This window comes from Candida oxycetoniae (assembly GCF_023343755.2).
Source record: "Candida oxycetoniae strain CBS 10844 chromosome Unknown scaffold18, whole genome shotgun sequence".
Classification (NCBI taxonomy): domain Eukaryota; kingdom Fungi; phylum Ascomycota; class Pichiomycetes; order Serinales; family Debaryomycetaceae; genus Lodderomyces; species Lodderomyces oxycetoniae.
The window spans coordinates 110,628-128,054 of record NW_026055460.1 but is presented as its reverse complement, the minus strand read 5'-3'; the positions used below and the strand labels follow the sequence as shown (position 1 = coordinate 128,054).

At 37.1% G+C, this 17,427-nt stretch overlaps 5 protein-coding genes across 5 annotated transcripts; 1 reads left to right on the top strand and 4 right to left on the bottom strand. All coding sequences in view use genetic code 12, as the record gives it.

Annotated features, from left to right (window-relative positions):
• Nucleotides 1-216: 216 nt before the first annotated feature.
• Nucleotides 217-1,386, top strand: KGF56_003318 (triglyceride lipase; the record flags this gene model as incomplete). The annotated part of the gene is made up of 1 exon (XM_049324638.1): nucleotides 217-1,386. One exon carries the CDS (start codon nucleotides 217-219, stop codon nucleotides 1,384-1,386), a length of 1,170 nt encoding a protein of 389 aa, XP_049179635.1.
• Nucleotides 1,387-1,489: 103 nt separating this feature from the next.
• KGF56_003317 (uncharacterized protein) lies at nucleotides 1,490-2,926 on the bottom strand (the record flags this gene model as incomplete). The annotated part of the gene is made up of 1 exon (XM_049324637.1): nucleotides 1,490-2,926. One exon carries the CDS (start codon nucleotides 2,924-2,926, stop codon nucleotides 1,490-1,492), a length of 1,437 nt encoding a protein of 478 aa, XP_049179634.1.
• A 1,229-nt stretch (nucleotides 2,927-4,155) lies between these two features.
• Nucleotides 4,156-11,586, bottom strand: KGF56_003316 (uncharacterized protein; the record flags this gene model as incomplete). The annotated part of the gene is made up of 3 exons (XM_049324636.1): nucleotides 4,156-5,017; nucleotides 5,216-7,999; nucleotides 8,558-11,586. 3 exons carry the CDS (start codon nucleotides 11,584-11,586, stop codon nucleotides 4,156-4,158), a joined length of 6,675 nt encoding a protein of 2,224 aa, XP_049179633.1.
• Nucleotides 11,587-12,202: 616 nt separating this feature from the next.
• KGF56_003315 (putative serine/threonine protein kinase) lies at nucleotides 12,203-13,657 on the bottom strand (the record flags this gene model as incomplete). Its single annotated transcript, XM_049324635.1, has 1 exon — nucleotides 12,203-13,657. The coding sequence occupies one exon, from the start codon at nucleotides 13,655-13,657 to the stop codon at nucleotides 12,203-12,205; it is 1,455 nt and encodes a 484-aa protein (XP_049179632.1).
• A 323-nt stretch (nucleotides 13,658-13,980) lies between these two features.
• Nucleotides 13,981-16,872, bottom strand: AGE1 (Age1p; the record flags this gene model as incomplete). The annotated part of the gene is made up of 1 exon (XM_049324634.1): nucleotides 13,981-16,872. One exon carries the CDS (start codon nucleotides 16,870-16,872, stop codon nucleotides 13,981-13,983), a length of 2,892 nt encoding a protein of 963 aa, XP_049179631.1.
• Between the last annotated feature and the right edge of the window lie 555 nt (nucleotides 16,873-17,427).

Below are 17,427 nucleotides of genomic sequence, written 5' to 3'. Positions count from 1 at the left end.
GCAATAAAATACTATATTTTGCTGATGAGATAGAGTGATGAATTTTATGTAGAGGATTTTGCTGCAATGGCTGCAAATCAAATAATCTTATAATCCATCACTCCATATTTTTTTTTTTCTTTCTTTTTTTTTTTTTTTAGTACACCTTTTAGCAATCGAATGTGAAAAATGTGAAAAATGTGAAAAAGAACTTTGGATTTATATCGATAATTTGGTATGTTTAACCTACTTCGATGTTATTCCACTGCTGCAAGAGCGACATGCAGTAAAGACTTGTATATAACAGCAAAATACAGAGAGCTACATAAGCATTATGATGCTCCCAAATACCCATTAGTACTTTGCCATGGATTTTCAGGCTTTGACAAATTTACATTATTGGCAAAACCGCAATTGGCGGTTGCTCAAGCTGTCGATACAGCTAAAGAGTCTCTTGATCTGGGGTTGAAGGAGGAGGAAAATGTAAATGAAAACGCAAAGAAGCGTCAAGTACTGGTACTGCCGCTGCCGCTGCCGCTGCTGCTTGTTGAATTAAACTATTGGAATGGCATCAAAGAGGCATTAGAGAAGTTAGGTTCTACGGTGTTTATTGCAAAAGTTCCAGCATTTGGAAATATTGAAACTAGAGCCACGAGTTTAGACAAATTCATTACAAAACAATGTAAAGTACTACGAAAACATGAATCAAAGCAAACCATTTACCAAGATGAGAAACAAGAGCATACTGCGGAATCTTACAAAACTTTCAAACAAAAGAGTGAGCCAATCAAAATAAACCTTATAAGTCACTCAATGGGGGGACTAGACAGTCGCTATCTCATTTCGAAAATCCACAAATCGAACAAGATTTATAAGGTTGCGTCTTTGACAACGATCTCGACGCCACATCATGGATCGGAAGTTGCAGATTTTATAGTCGAGCAAGTTGAGAAGCATCCATCATTGAAATTGGTTTGTCCTAAATCGATTTATGAATTGACCACGACGCAAATGAAGGAGTTTAACAAAGCCGTACCCAACGATCCCTCTGTTGAGTACTTTTCATTCGGCGCCAAGTTTAATCCCAAATGGTTCAACTTGTTTAATCTTACTTGGCACATTATGAGACATCAAATTTTGAAAAACGCGGCAATTAACAAAGGAATTATACCAGAGGTAGACGACAAAAATAAATTAACCGACAATGATGGCCTAGTGAGCGTCGAGAGTTCGAAATGGGGCAACTATGCTGGAACTTTGGATAACGTCGACCACTTGGATCTTATTAATTGGACAAATAGAGCACGGCTAGGATTAGATAAAATAATGTGGGCAAAGCAGCCACCTTTTAATCCAATTGCATTGTATTTAGATGTAGCCGATAAGCTAGCACATAGAGGATTGTAGTAGAGGTAGAGTGATATAACCTTGTTTTATATTTTTTTTTCTTCTTTTAAGTACACGTGTATTAGCTTTCGTTAGCCTATATGCGTTTGTTCTCTTTTCTTTTTTACTCATTGATTGTTATCGTTTTGATAATCATAAACTCATCCATACCCCATTGACTATTGAATCTTCCACAACCACTTGATTTAACTCCACCATGGGGAACGACTGGATCGTCATGTATAGTTGAGGCATTTATATGGACACCACCAATTTCCATCTTCTTTGCCACATTCAATGCTTTCATCGTGTTCTCTGACCAAACAGCAGCTTTCAATCCAAAGTCATGATTATTGACTTCGTCAATAACATTATTGATATCTTTATATTTATGCAAGGTGAAAACAGGTCCAAATGTTTCTACAGTGTTGATTTTCATATCCGCTGTGACATTTTCCAAAATCATTGGAGGTATAATATTTGTTTTCGAAATCTCAGCTTCGTTAAAGTCACCAACGAGCAAATGGGCACCCTTGGCCAATGCATCTTTAACCAATTCAATAACCTTATCTCTTCCAACAGGATCTCTTTGACTTATCTCGTGATCCTTATCTTTGACAAACTCTGCAGCAACATTCTTCAAAGCTGTGGAAAACTTTTCATAAATGGATTCAGCAACAAATACCTTATCAGTGCTCATACAAATTTGGCCTTTATGAGCCCAAGCTGCAAACAAAATCTTTTCCGCAGCCTTGTCCAAATTAGCGTCATCCAAAACAATTGAAACATTTTTACCTCCCAACTCCAAAAGGTAAGGAATAAGGTATTTTGCACATTGCTGAGCAATAATCTTACCAACAAATGTTGAACCGGTAAAATTAACCTTTTTGATAGCTCCAGAAGCGAAAATGCCTTCAAAGAATTTAGGATTATCCTGAGGAGCAACGTGAACCAACTGTAAAGCTTTTGGTGGAACACCAGCCTCCAAGAAACATTTAACCAACAAATATGAAGGTCTTGGAGACTTTTCGCTCGTTTTGAAGATAACTGAACAGCCAGCAGCCAAAGGTGCAACAATACTTCTAGTTCCCAAAATAACAGGAGCGTTCCATGGAGATACTGATAAAACGGGACCAATGGGTGTCTTTATAGTCATTGCCAAATCGACATGTGCAGCTTGGACAACTTGTCCACTAGGTCTTGATAACTGGGCTGCGTATTCCTCAATCTGACCTAAAGCACCATCAACATTAAATCCAGCGAACCAACCTGGACCACCAATTTCCAAATGAGAGTCAACAAACTCGTTTTTTCTTTCCTTTATGAGGTCCATAGCCTTTCTGAAAATCTTTGCTTTTTCCTGAAAGGAAAGAGCTGACCACTCCTTGAAACCCTCTTTTGCATTATTAGCCAATGTAGAAATATTAGAGTCGTTTACTTGTAATTGCGAAAAAAAGTGCAAAATGTCATCTGGATTGGTATGACTACTCACGGGGATTTTTTCGGCTGGGTGATGGGTATCTTTCCCATCAATGATACTTGGATATACTACAGCAGACATTGGCGATGAAACTAGCTAGACTATTGTTTTTTCTTCTACAGAGAAGAAGAAGAGCAATAAATTTAAAAGATTGAGGAAATTGACATAAACTTATACCATGGACTGGGAATCAAACCCGTGAATTCCACAATAGAGGAAAATTAAGAAAAAGAGAAAAAAAGAAATAGATGTAGAAAAAGAAAGAAAAAAAAAAACAAACAAAATGTATAAAGTAGATTGTTAAGATTGTTACTAATATACGCGGAGTTGACCAAGTTTAATTTTTTAGGTTTCGGGTAACAAGTGAGATCATAATTTAGACTTTGGCTTTTTTCCTAATTTGCTTTTTTGGGTAAATCCGATGTCCTGTTGCTTTTGTGACACTATTGAACGAAGCGACTGACTACACCAACGCTAGCTACTTCTTGACCACTATCGAGCGAATCGAGCACTGACTACACTAACGCTACCGAAATAGAAAGGGAAGTCATGGAAAAAAAAAGAGGCTGATAATACATACTGCGACACTAGACTGATAATACTGCGACCTAGCTCGCTTTGCTCCTTAGGCTGATACTACATTTTGCTCCACTAGCTCGCTAGTGACGCAGTTAGTTTTCTTTTTCCTTTCTCTTATTCAATGACATGAGATTGAAAAAAAAAATAATATTTTCAAGTGTGAGTGTGGGGGAAATGTGGGGTCTATGTTCGGAGAATTTTACAATAAGGATAAATGTTTTGCCTAAGTATTTAGTTCTCATCAAGCGAAACCAAATGGCCATGTTTTTTTTTTTTTGGGGGGGGGGGGGGGAAGGGGAGTGAGAAAGAGTAAAGATATAAGAAGGAAGAAAATCAATCAAGTATAAGGAAGTTAGGGGAAACTCACAAACTAAAAAATGCAGGATAGATTACTAATTGTATTTCTATGCATAATAATTGACTAAAAAAGTGACGAGACCGTTAATAATCGGTCAATACATAAAATGTACCGTGATATCACTAAAAAAAAGGTACATTGACACTATCGAGCAAAGCGAGATAGTGGAGCACTGACTACTGACTACCCCGACGCTAACGACACTAGCGACTTTCAACTTCCATCTCCATTTCCATTTTCTTCCCTTTAGACTCGTTTAGCATCGGCTCCTCTAGAGCAGCAGGTATAAAAGAGTTTCTGTATGGTGTTTTTTCTCTTTTATTATGAAAACAAATTGGTTCATGCATAATACACCCCTTTCTTTCTCTAAAATTCAAATCAATCCCTCTAAAGTGTTTCTACACTCACTACAATAATCCAATATTTTTTGTATACTTTGTGAAGATTTATGGTTATTTCCGGTTTCTTTTGCATTAACAAATTGGTCTAGAATATTTTCTTGCATATAATCACATCTTTGAATTTCACTCATCAACCAGTTTACGTACTCTGCTAAACAAAGTTCCTTCTCCATATTGTCCAATATTTTCAATTGCACTAACAAGTGGTGTCTTTTTACTCCTATACTTTGGAACGAAGATTTAAGACTCTTTGCAACTGATAATGTGTCATCACTATAGTAATCATTCCAAGTAAGTGAAGAAGAGTTGGCAAAGTTATACAAAAATGAACTTTTCTTGAAAATATTGAATGACTTGTTTGGCTTTGAACTGTTTCTTGTTGTTATTGATGTCGATATAAAATCCTGTATATCCTTGGAATAAACTGCTCTTTGTAACATCATGGAATTTTTGGAGATATAATCTGTAATCAAGTTACTTGCTTTTTGCGCAGTCCAATAATTGATCGATGACTTTCCAACAAGCATCACGTTTAATAACAGCAAGCCTATAATTGCCATTATGAAAACGTAGTTGACACTGATCAATTTGATAGCAAACTTTATAGATTGAACAAAACAAACAACTAACCAGTTGATAAAGGCTCTTGATGTGTACTTTACCTTTCTAAATAATAACTGCACACAATAAAGGAACCCAATTTTCATCAAAGGAATTGGCTCAACCTCTTCATCCTTAGTTGTATGACTTAATTTGCCGTATAAGTAAATTGCTTTAACAATCATACCATGATGTCCTACTGCTTTCACTGCATCTTTTAAATTCTGATGAATCCTATAGAACCGATCGACATTAATCCTACGAATGATTAGCCTAATCAATGGATTCAAAAGTGAATGCCGCTGAAAACGTACTTGAGCATAATAAAAGACTTTGGTCCTCTTTCCTGAAATTGCAACAATTACAAACCTTTGAATAATCTTGAAAGGAGAACCAACAAAAAATTGCACATCTGAAATGCCATGTGTAAACGTATAATACGAATTGTCATCCATTATTTCAATTTCTTGCTCAAAGTGTAGCTGCTTTTTTTCACCCGTATAAAGAATTGGAATGTTAGCTTGTCTATATAAATGACCAGTGAGTTCATTATTTCGCCAAGGCTTTCTCACATAGAAACCAAGTTTGGTTATAGCACTTCTATCTTTGAATACGGCCGAGTCATCACCAAGGAAGGCATGGAAGACAGCTTTTGGTGGTATGTTATATACTTTTTCACTTAAAAGATCATATTCTTGAGTGAACTCGACTCTACGAGCTGTTCCAACAGTGTTCGAGTTAGGAACAATGGAAGATACATCTGTATTAAAAGCGAATTTATTATTAATCAATCTCTTGCTTGATAACTGATTGTTTAAATCGTTGATCTTTTTGAGTAATTTTTGGTCCCTTTCCTCCGTTTCCACTTCATCCTCAATCTTGCTGAAAGCAGAAAAGACTTCCTGCAAGCTACTAGGATTATCGCGAGCATTGCACTCAATTAAATATGTCAATTTTCTTTTAACCAATTTACCATCTGTGGAGAACAATTTCAATTTAATTACACCATCAACATCGTAGATTTTTAGGATGTAGTAATTTTTTTGAATATTGCAATCTATTGATACCAATCTCCTAACAAATTCCTTGTTTAAAGCTACAAACCCGAGCGCTTGGTTATAGAAATATGCATGTGCCATCGTTACAAAACATCTGCCAGAGAGTTCTTGTCTGGAGTTTGGTGTCCATATACAACTAAATGACATCACACAATATTCTCCCGGTTGAAGGATTTTCTCAAACAAGGCACGCATTTGGATGTCTAAATTAATGAGATTCTTGGGATAAAAATCAGGATACGAAACGTCTTTACCTAAATGTTTATCTTGAAACTGGACCATTTCCTGATCAAGCACAGCTCGTTTCGCAAACACAGGTTGCTTCTTTTCCGAGTCATACAAATAATAAAGCCCCCAGTTTACAGACCCCCAAATATTTGCAGTAAGTGCCGTGGGGAGCACAGTGGGAGCTATACAGCTATAAGCAATCATGGCGGATTTTGTTGTGTCTGTCATTATGGGTGGATGGAGCCTGGGAATTTGATAATACATGTGTCGCTCATGAAACTTTTCATATTTTTCAATGTATCTAGATAGTGAGCTAGAAGAGATTGTTTGCCCAACCGAGTTAATTATTTTCAAATTCGAAAGTTCACGATCCATTGTAGTATCTACAGTTGACGCAAACTCCGATAATATTGGTGGGAATCTGTTAGATGCAACTCGAAACAAATTGTCATCGGGGTCCGTTGCCGTAACTCTTTCTCTTTCATTCTCAAATACTTTCAACCAAGATTTAAGTTCTATCAATGACTCTGCTTGTAAAGTTATGGTCAACTCACTTGTCTTAATCTCAAAACAGAATCTTCGATCTTCATTAGAAGAATATTTCACGTTACATAACAAAATCCCAATCTTGTCACTTTCTTGAACAAATGTCTCAGAAGGACTCAACAATAACATCCCAAACACCCCATCTTTAATAAAGCACCATCTGGGCACCCACTTTGGCTTTGACGATTTTTCAACCCATGTTTTCATAAATAAATATCCGTGTTTTTCAATACCGGATTCATCAATCTCACTCAAGAATCTATAGTTTATGTTGCTCGATACATAATCCTGAGGATCCAATGAAGGTTGAAACTGTAAATTAGCTCCTTCTTCTACTTGTTTCCGTGCCAGTAACATGTCATTATTTAAAGTTTTGGTTGCCTCCGAGTATGAGTCACACCATGCTTGCACCAGCTGAATTTTTACATATTGCTCTTCTAATTCATCGGAACAACCATCTCCATTGATCTTGTCACGTATTCTTTCCCAGAATGTGCTATTTAATGCAACGAGAAGCTTATCCAACTTGCTAGCAATGTTTTGCAATTCAACGACCAAATCAAGACTCACTTGTACATACTCCTTCCGTACTTGTTGTAGTTGTTGAGCATCTTCAACTACCATCGTAGCATCTTTCGATTTGGATGTACTGACAAAGATACTTAGGTACTTGTCGTATTTTCTTTGACATGATTCATATTTTTTTCTCAAATCTCTATACCTAGCAACCTGAGTGCTCCTGAATTCACTCATGTGGTTTAAAATTTGAGGATTTACTCTTAAAACAGATAAGCTTTGGTTCCAAAGTATTTTCAAACCATCCATAGTTATATGTAAAGCTTGCACTGTGTACTCTTGGTCGATCATTCCATCCTGTAAGAAACCGGGCGCAAGATGTTCCAAGAATGAGTTGCAAAATGTATCCATTTCCTTAACGTATCTAGGGATCTTCTTGATAGACGAGCTCAACGCCAAAAGCCATTGCTCAATATTGTTTACTTGACAGTCCATATGATTTACAGTCGCTCGAAAACTGGGGCTGTCTAGTGCGGCTTCCTTAAATGTCACGGATATCAATTTGAATTGACCAACTGACCGTCTATTTTGCTGTGATTTTACCCGTTGGGTTTGCACGTCTTGCGACTTTATTCGCGTTTGCGCTTCATTGAGCTGCTGCCGCTGCAGCAGTTCTAACATTACCAGCAATTCTTGTGTCCCTGTACTCGATGTAAAAGAATTTTCCATAGCGTCTGGTAAATTACCACTCGTACGAGAGCTCACGCCAATTCGACCATTTTCTCGCATCTTGGAGGCGTCAAAAGTTTTCCCACAAGCTTCAGATTGCAGCGACATACCTTTTAAATACGCAGCTTCCCAAGTCCTTCTTCTCAGCTTCCTACTTCAAGGCTCTTTCCTCAAAATTGAAAAGTTTAAACCCCGGTTGTCTTCTTTACAAAGTTGCGTTCAAAGCCAAGTTTTCGCAAAAGCAATAGTTTTTCAACCAGCCGCATTAGTTCCCTGTTTCAGACAAGGCTCGTATATGTTCATTTATTTCGCAGCCAAAGGAAGAAAAGAAGAAAGAGACAGGAGAAGTAGTTGAAAAGCCCAATTACATGGTAAAGATATGATACAATTTTACGTGAATACACACATTATCTCAAATTTCAAGTTCTAAATTGGTTCAAGAACCAAGAATTGTACACTCCAGATATACGATAAAGAAGAATTAAAGTTTTGGTCATATTAAAAAAAGTGCAAACTGGTACCGACACTATCGAGCTGAGCGAGATAGTGGAGCACACTGACTGCTAAATTGACTTATTGTTGGCTGTCATAGCTTTGAGCTTCATAGGTTTGGGCTTTATAGCTTTGTGCTTTATAGCTTTGGGCTTGTAAATCAAACCACATCACTTTTTAGGTACATCACTTTTTAGGCTTGTACATCACTGGCGAATTGATTGGAAAACGATGGACGCCATTAGTTGGTTTACTGGTTTTTCCATGAATTTTCTTTACATCCTTTGATGGGTCGTAACCTATTATTGGACAAAATGTAAGTTCCCTTGGCTTTGCAGGAACCGAGGCCATGTTATGCTGCAGATGCACAGTGTTATCCTGTGAATGCATATGCGTATGGGCATGTACTTGTTGCTGTTGCTGCTGTTGTTGTTGCTGTTGTTGCTGCTGTTGCTGTTGTTGTTGTTGTTGTTGCTCTTGTAAGGGAGCAAAATGAGGGTTTTGTATTTGAACAAAGGAAACCTGGGCATTTTGAAGAGAAAATTGAGGCTGAAGATTGTGTTGCGATGCAAGTAGCGGTTGAGTATATTGTATATACTGTTCGTTAATAGGTCGATAACTAGGCGGTAATGGGCCGCTGACGAATGGCTGTACAGATGGAGCCCGTTCCGGATAGCACGTTGGAAAATATTGCGATTGAATTGGGAAATTTTGCTGTTGCTGTTGCTGCAAAATAGTTGGGAGGTTTTGCATTTGCATCTGCATTTTTACTTCAAGTTGCTTTTGAGTCATAACAAAATGCTGCTGCTGTGCAATTAAATGTGTTGTGAGGTCCAAATTTGCAACTGACGAATTGGAGAGACGCACATCACTTGGTGGTTGTAGTTGTTGTAGTTGTTGTGGCTCTGGTTGTTGTTGTTGTTGTGGCTCTGGTTGTTGTTGTTGTTGTTGTTGTTGTTGTTGTTGTTGTGGTTGTTGTGTGAGAACATCATTCTGCATTTGTTGTGGCCCCAGTCCGCTCAACAGTGCAAAATTTAAAGATTTGAATTTTTGAAAGTCGTCCAAACTCATTGAATCTGGGTAGTTTGATAATTCTGAAATGCCAACGGGAGCAGTCATTGGACCCGCAGGAATGCCCATGTTAAAATTAGCGCGACTAATATCGATTCTAAGCCTTTTACCACCACCTTCGAAATTATGCACGGAGACATCATCATTCAGTGAGGCTGGAGACTTATACGGAGAGGATTCTGCCACCACAGTCTCGTTGTCATCTTTGTTCATCGAGTTGTTCCTTTTTAACATGCGTTTATTCATTGTTACAGTTGTTATTCCATGTGTCCCCATTACATCAAACTTGTGAATCAAATAGGCGTGAATATGCGATTCTTTCAAATCTAAAGTGGTGTTACCAGCTTCACTGTTGTTGTAAATAATTTGTATAATTTTGAGGTTATCCTGGGGGGTAATAGCAGAACCATTTAAAAGATAGTTGAAGAACCCAGCAAAGAATGATTTGATGAATGGGATTTGCAAGTGATAAGAGTTTGAATCCCCTTTTTTGGAGTATCCATTAATGAGATCCACAAGGCTGAATAATTTTTCGTCGTTCTTGTAAACTACAATTGAGCTACACCAATTGAGCATCGGACGAGAATGATTTTCCTCGCAACAAACATCAATTGCCATAATCGACTCAAATTGTCCCTGAGAAAAATTGAATCTCTGTGCCGGCATAGCTGGGGAAATTGGAGACATTGGTGTTGAAGTGATTATTTGATTGCTACGCAAGTTTAAATCATGATGAAGTGTCCAAAAGGGAATGTCATTTTCGATAACAAAGTCGTCGAGTACTGGACTGTCATGTTTTTCTAGATAACTATTTCTTTTTTCAATATCCTTGTTTGGCTTAAACTCGGTGAAAATAGTTACGTTACCTTGTGTTTCGTACAGTATTTTGAACTTGGACAATTCTAGCCTGTAAGTAACACGTTCTTCAAAGATGTCCTCCAATGGCGGCGAGGACAATAAGACATCCAACTCTTCATCAATTAGGGCATTTCGACGTTGAGATTCAGTAGCTGTTATATAGAAGTTGCTCTCCACCAGTGGTGTAAGTATGGCGGTGGTGGGGGTATCACCAGCTTCACTCAACGATCTCGCGCTCTTTAGTGTTTTGCCGTCCTTTATCAATTTCCCTGTTTTACTTAATCGAAAAATACGAGACGATATTTGTTTTGCTGATCTAAGTATTCCTGTTTTGTTAAATATCATTCTTGATATTACCTTGTTTTGTGACGTTTTCTTCAATACTGAGGCTTGATCGGAATCCATATCGTCTCTAAATTTTTTGTATTTATAGAGTGCCTTTATCAACACTTCGTCCAATTCCTGGTTCCACACTTTATCTTCATTGGCCATTGAAGAGGAAGCAGAATCAGAAATTGCAATACTTGGTTCTCTAAAAGTAACAGGCGAATCCATACTCTTGCTAATTTTTGACGCAACAGCATTATTTGGTGTGTCAGTTATACTAGAGAATTTCCTTTTGTTGTTTTTGTTGTTGCTGTTGCTGTTGTTGCTGTTGCTAGGAGCTTCATCACAAGGCTCTCCAGAATGGACGAGTTTTGGCGAAATTTCTGCTGCAGTAGCAAGCTTCTGGGGAGACTTTTTTATTTTTGAGTTCAATGAGAAGAGCTTATTGGGGGTCAAAAACTCGTCAAATTTTTCTTTCTTCACATTAAGTTGAATTTTCTCCTTATCATTGTCACAAATAGACGTCAAATTGGTTTCATTTTGCAGGGTGGTGTTGTTCAAGGATGACCAAACATCTTCTTCTTCTTCATCATCATCATCATTATTTTCATCTTTGTTTGCCTCGTGACTGTTTTTATTTTCACTAGTTTCAATAGTATCGTCACTGTGGCTGTTATTACTCGACTTTGACTTTGAAGACGCGCTGGTTAGGGACTCAAAAAACTGATTATGATCTCTAGATGGCGCAAGTGACGTTGACAATTTTGTAGTGCTAGCTTTTTGATTTGAGGGTAACTGAAGAAACCTTCTCGGTGAAAAAGTAGAAGGTGAATTGAAATTGAAAGCAGGCGAAAAGCTGAGACCAAAGGAAAACGAGGGAGTAGCAAGCCTATTCACACTATGGTTAGCATTATTGATATTGTAACTTCGACCTCGAGGCGTCTCTGGAGGTACGTTCAATGAAGGAAAGTCCGACATGAAAAATAGACTCCTATATGGATTGGAAAATAAACTTTCTAAATAGAAACAAAAAGTTGGGATTTGGATGCAAATAATATCAAGGAATGCACCATTAAATATCAAGACCCCTTTATCAAAATGCCTTCAGGATATGGTATTGAAATTGGTCAAGATGATAAAGAAATGGGTACTTTTTAAAACCTCGTTAATATTAATCCGATCCTATTAACCCTATCATTGGAATATCAATCTGGTAATTACACAAAACACGACTTGTGTTGAATTTTTCAATTTCGCGTTTATAATGAAAAATGCCAAAAACAAAAAGAACAATAAGGTTAGAGATGGGAGTATAAGAAGTTGTTACCCCTTTGTAGTGTAGAACCTATACGCTTCTTGGAAACATCGGCTCTTTTTGTAAAAAGATGAGAGCACCTAGCACATATGACTTGAAAAAAAAAATTTGTTAGTACAGTAGATATGCCTTGAATAAATTGTTAGTACACCATATATGACTTGTAAAAATTATCAGTACAGTACATATGACTCTACTGATAATTTTTTTGTTGGTCAAAAAGATAGTTTATATGTATTTGTTACCATATTGCAAAAGAAAAAGAAGGAAAAACCTACATCATCTACAAATTGCCCTCTCAATTTCCTCAACTAAAGCATGACATAAACCTGGGTGCTTTTGCTCACAATCATAGATCATATCAATCAAATTCTCCACCCCCTTTTTAGTTTCGTTATCTCTCCCTCTTCGAAGAACTTTTTCTAGACAATGAAATAGTATTGTACTCTTGTTATCGGTTTTGACTACCGCATGAAGGTCAATCAACTCTAATGGTGTTCTTTTGCCCATTTCGGAATTGGGAATGTTGTTGATCGTTTTGTGATTTAATTCTCTATTCTCTTTATTACCACCACCTTCATCTGTTTCAAGCAGCTCGGAAATGGGGGATATATCGCCGCTCTCACATCTTTGCTTGCCCATCGTTGGAGTGAATTCCCACTCTATTGGATACACACTGCTAGGATAAGCTGCAGATTTCTCCGAAGTATCCTTAACGCTATCGATCTCGTCACAGTTCAATTTGCGCCTGGGCTTGGAGTAGACTTTAGTGTTGAAGTAAGCATTCTTGCTAGCAATCAACTCCACCAATTCTGCTTGTACATCAGGATGAGTCTGTTTGGTAATGAAATAGTGACGCAATAAAGTAGAGCAAGATGGTCTCTTGTCCGCCTCCATTATCAAGCAATATTTAACAAAATCCTTGATATTCTCGCTATATTGGGAACCCTTTAAAATCGGCGGTTTCTTCTTGGGAATTTCAAACAAAATCTTTAATGGGTCATGCTCTGCTAGTGGAGGTGCTCCATTGATTAGCTCGATTGTCGTAATCCCCATGGACCAGATATCAGCTTTGTAATCGTAGCCTTCGTTTTTTTTCACTCTCCCATAAGATGCACCTCTAGTTATAACTTCTGGTGCCATCCAAAATGGAGTGCCAACAAATGTGTGTTTCTTCCTCTTGGTCATTGTTAGCTCAGTGCTAACCCCAAAATCGGCTAATTTAATAATTCCATTCTCGGTCAACAAGATATTTGCAGCCTTGACATCACGATGCACAGTTTGCTGCCCATGCAAATAACTTAATCCTTGTAATACACCTTTAATAATGTAGCTCACTATATGATCTTTTAATTTCTTATGATATTTCAATAAATCAGAACAGGAACCCCCGCCGCAATAGTCCATTACAATAAACATGTTGTAATTTTGTGCAAAACTCTCAATATACCGAATTATATTAACGTGTCTCAATTTTGACAAAAACTGGATTTCATTGATAATCTGTTGTATATCATCTGATGAGTCATCTAAATTCGTCACTTTGATAGCCACTAATTGTTTCGATTTGGATGTCAAGTCACTAGCCTTATATACGTCTCCAAAATTTCCCCGTCCAATGCACTTTAAATTACCATACTTAAAAGGTGATTGAGGAGACGGAATTTGATCTTGAGCTTTATTTGCTCCTCGATCATTCAAAATCTTGGAAAGTTGTCTCGGCTCTTTCACCATACCTCAAAACAAGAGAAGGCTTGTTTTGCAAAACTAAAGAAAGAAATTAAGTTATGTAAATAAAAGAGTCCCATTCTATGTTTTTTTTTTGGTTCCTTTTAATAGCCCATTTTTTCACATATCACCATACCTCCTCAACCACAAAGAAGAAAAGCAAAAAAAAAATAAATATTTCGCAGCCATTTTTTTTTTTTTTTTTTTTTGCAACAATGAAAAAATGATTGTACCAAAAAAGGTAACGAAAATTGCAACCTTCTATTTTTTTACTTAGTCTTCTTCTTTTTTTTTTTTATTTTTTTTTTATTACTCTACCTTACTTTACTTTACTTTGTTAAGAGTTTCGTTTTCCAGTATTCCACGGCTTCTTTTGATAGGACCAATTTCCGATCTTCTTTTCCCACGTTTGCAATGTCTCCAACATTTTGACACTCATTCAAAATAAGTAGTTCCGATATGACAAAATATTTTCTATTCTTTGAATCGTTTCCTTCAAGTTCAACCTCAATGTACTTTCTCAAAGAGTATTCAAATAGGCTGATAACTTCGGTTTCGTTGCTATTTGGAAGACTTACTTGTATGTCGATCCCCACATCAGCGCCACTCAAAATGTATTTAAGAACATCGCTAATATTGATCTTTTGTATAGCTTTGACCAATTCACTTTCAACACCAGGCACAGGCGATACGTATTTTTTAGCACAATATTTGTCCTTGATATATGCCAACCTTACTTCATTGCTCACATTAGGATGAATCTTTTCCGTTCTTGGCATCGTTGCTTCTAAGCACGCATTCACTTCACGATTGTTCACATACCGCAAAAGCAATTCCATTTCATTTTCAAATTTGTCCAACTTCAACGACCTTATTTTCGTAATGTGAGAACCCATACTTCTGTGACAAGATGCACAATTGATGCACAAACACGTTAATGAGTTGATAGCTATCCATTCCACCAGCTCCATCAGACTACAGTCAACACATATGTTGTTATCACTATTGGGAATCGTACGCACCAAATTCAAGTAGTCCTTCTCCACCGGTATTTTGGATGTTATAGACACAGGAGAAATGGCTCTATCACTAGATTGCCCTGGAATGAAAGGCCTGTTTCCAAAGTCGGTAATTATTCTTCCCGGGTGTTTCTTGGCTGGTTTGCTGGTAGTGGTGGCTTGACCAAAACTGTGTTGCAATCTTTCTGTATTAACCAATTGACCGGCATTGTACAATGCCTTAACCCATTTTTTCCTGTCATCACTGCCAAAAGCTTGAAAAACGTGCTTATGTCCGTCAGATGTCAATATCTCAAAACAATGCTGTCTCTTCTCATGTGAGAGAGCCTTGACACTGGATAAAGCTATTTCAATTGGTTTATTTATGGGCGTTTTACCTTTCCTCCAATCGGCATACTCAATAAGCTGTCCTTTTTTCAACACCACCCATTCCTTATGCCAACCTTGCTTCTTTTGCCCGCCAAGAGTAAATAGAATACCGGAAATTTCGGAAGTATCACCCTGGAAGGAATTGATGTGATCGTTCGGGGGTTTGCTATCAGAGAATATGAGGTCAAAATTCTCCCTTGTGATTATAAACTCATCGGTCGTACCCTCATTCAAAATAGGGCTCATTGGTTGATTACCTGGTTGTTGTTGTTGCTGCTGCTGCTGCTGTCCACCTACTTGTCTCACATGATTTAACCGATTGTAACGGATTAAGTTAGTTAGTTCATCATTGGTTTGACATGCTTCAATCATTTGTCGAAATTGGTACTTTTCACTATTAAATTTGGTCAAAACGTGCAAGTAAATTTGATAGTTATCATCTATTAGAACATGATTCAGATTCTTGTTGAGGAACCTCTTTGTATCCAAGAGCCTTGGGTTTTCTTTAGTATACCCTAAATTAATGAATTTGAATAGTTTTTCGCATAGCTCATTGACGTATTGGCTATTGGTTATTTTACTCAATTGGTTCAAGTAATCAAACTTTGACAATTCGAAAACTTTCCGTTTAGCAAGAAGTTTGGACTCGGGTCGCTCTTTATCGTTTGAAAGGTACTTGTTCATCCATGAATAATACTCCTTAGAATCTCCTTCAAATTGCTTTTTCATTTGCAATAGCACTGATTGGTTTGAATTATCAACTTGGTGTGGTAGGATGCTGTTGAGGATTTTGGTCAAGAATTTGTGGTCACAAACGTTATCCAAAAAAAAGTTGATATTCTTTTCAAAAGAATCAAACAATGCGATAAAAGACTTGTGAAATGCTTTTTTGAAACCAAACTCCTGTAAAAGATTTCTAGATTCTAGGTCCATCAATTGGTTTATTCCTTCTAGAATCCTTGCTTTCGCAGTGGATATTCGCCGAACGTTGGATTCCAAAATCTTAAAGTCATCTATTAGTGCCATGTATACCTTGTTTGCAATGGGAATGGCATTTTCCAAGTTTGTCAAAGCTTTCCTAAATTGAGGTCCGTCTTCAATATTGAATTGAAACTCTTTTCTAAAATCTCCCAAACTGAAGCATTTCGTCACTTCATCCACACTTTCGTGACAAGTGTGGTGGTGGTGCACACGGGTTTGATGACTTTGCAATTTAGTATTTTCAATTTCAAGCTTATCGATCCAAACACTTAGATGAAAGAAATATGTATATTGATTGGTTTGCAGATTGTGTTCCCACAAGGAGACCACCACTCTGGTATCATTTAGCACGCTTGTATCAAACGAGTCGTTGATTATTAGTTTTTGAAACTCACTCTCCTGCTCTTCAATTGGCAAGTTCTTATACTCTATTTTGGAGATATTTGCTTTTGCTTCAGTGGCTTGAGTAATATACAGGTCCTTAGACTTTAATAAATCATCGATATTTTTCGATTTGACAATCAACAATGAACGCTTATCGAATTTGCCCAACGGTTTGATCGACACATGCAACTTTATTTTGTCAAAACTAGCGCCAACTTTTGTCAATAAGGGGTACTCGTTTTTCTCTTGTTCACATTGATTTTCAATATATGAAAATGGTTCATTTATACTTTTTTGAACATTATCTGTTTTCACCCTAGAACAAGAATAAGCAAACCGGTCCTCGGCGCCCAAAATGAAAACCGTCCTCTCTGTATCCTGTTTGTTTGTTAAAACAAACTTGTTTAATCGCACTTGAGACTCTATGGACTCCTTGTAAGGAAACGAAATTCTCGATAACTTTTGCATTTTTCGTACCTTATTCAACTTGTTTCATATATTGGTTTAGTAGATTGCAATTTTTTTTTCTGTTGGGCTCGCGACATCGACACTATCGACACTATCGAGCGAAGCGAGATAGTGGAGCAGCGTTGACTACGCCGACAGTGGTTCACAGTACGACACTATCGACACTATCGACACTATCGAGCGAAGCGAGATAGTGGAGCAGCGTTAAGAGTTCTAATAGTAAAGAGTTTTCATAGTAAAAAAAACGTCTCATAATAAAGAGTTCTCATAGTAAAAACGTCTCATAGTAAAGAGTTCTCATAGTAAAGTTCTCATAGTAAAGTTCTCATAGTAAAGAGCTCTCATAGTAAAAAAAACGTCTTCTAGTAAAGAGCTCTCATAGTAAAATTTTCATAGTAAAACGTCTTATAGTAAAGATTTCGCATAAACGCTTTCGCATGGTAAATATTTTTCATAGTAAAGATTTCATAGTAAAGATTTCGCATAGTAAACTTTTTTCATAGTAAACCTATTTCATAGTTTTTTCATAGTAAAGATTTTAACATAACAAGGACA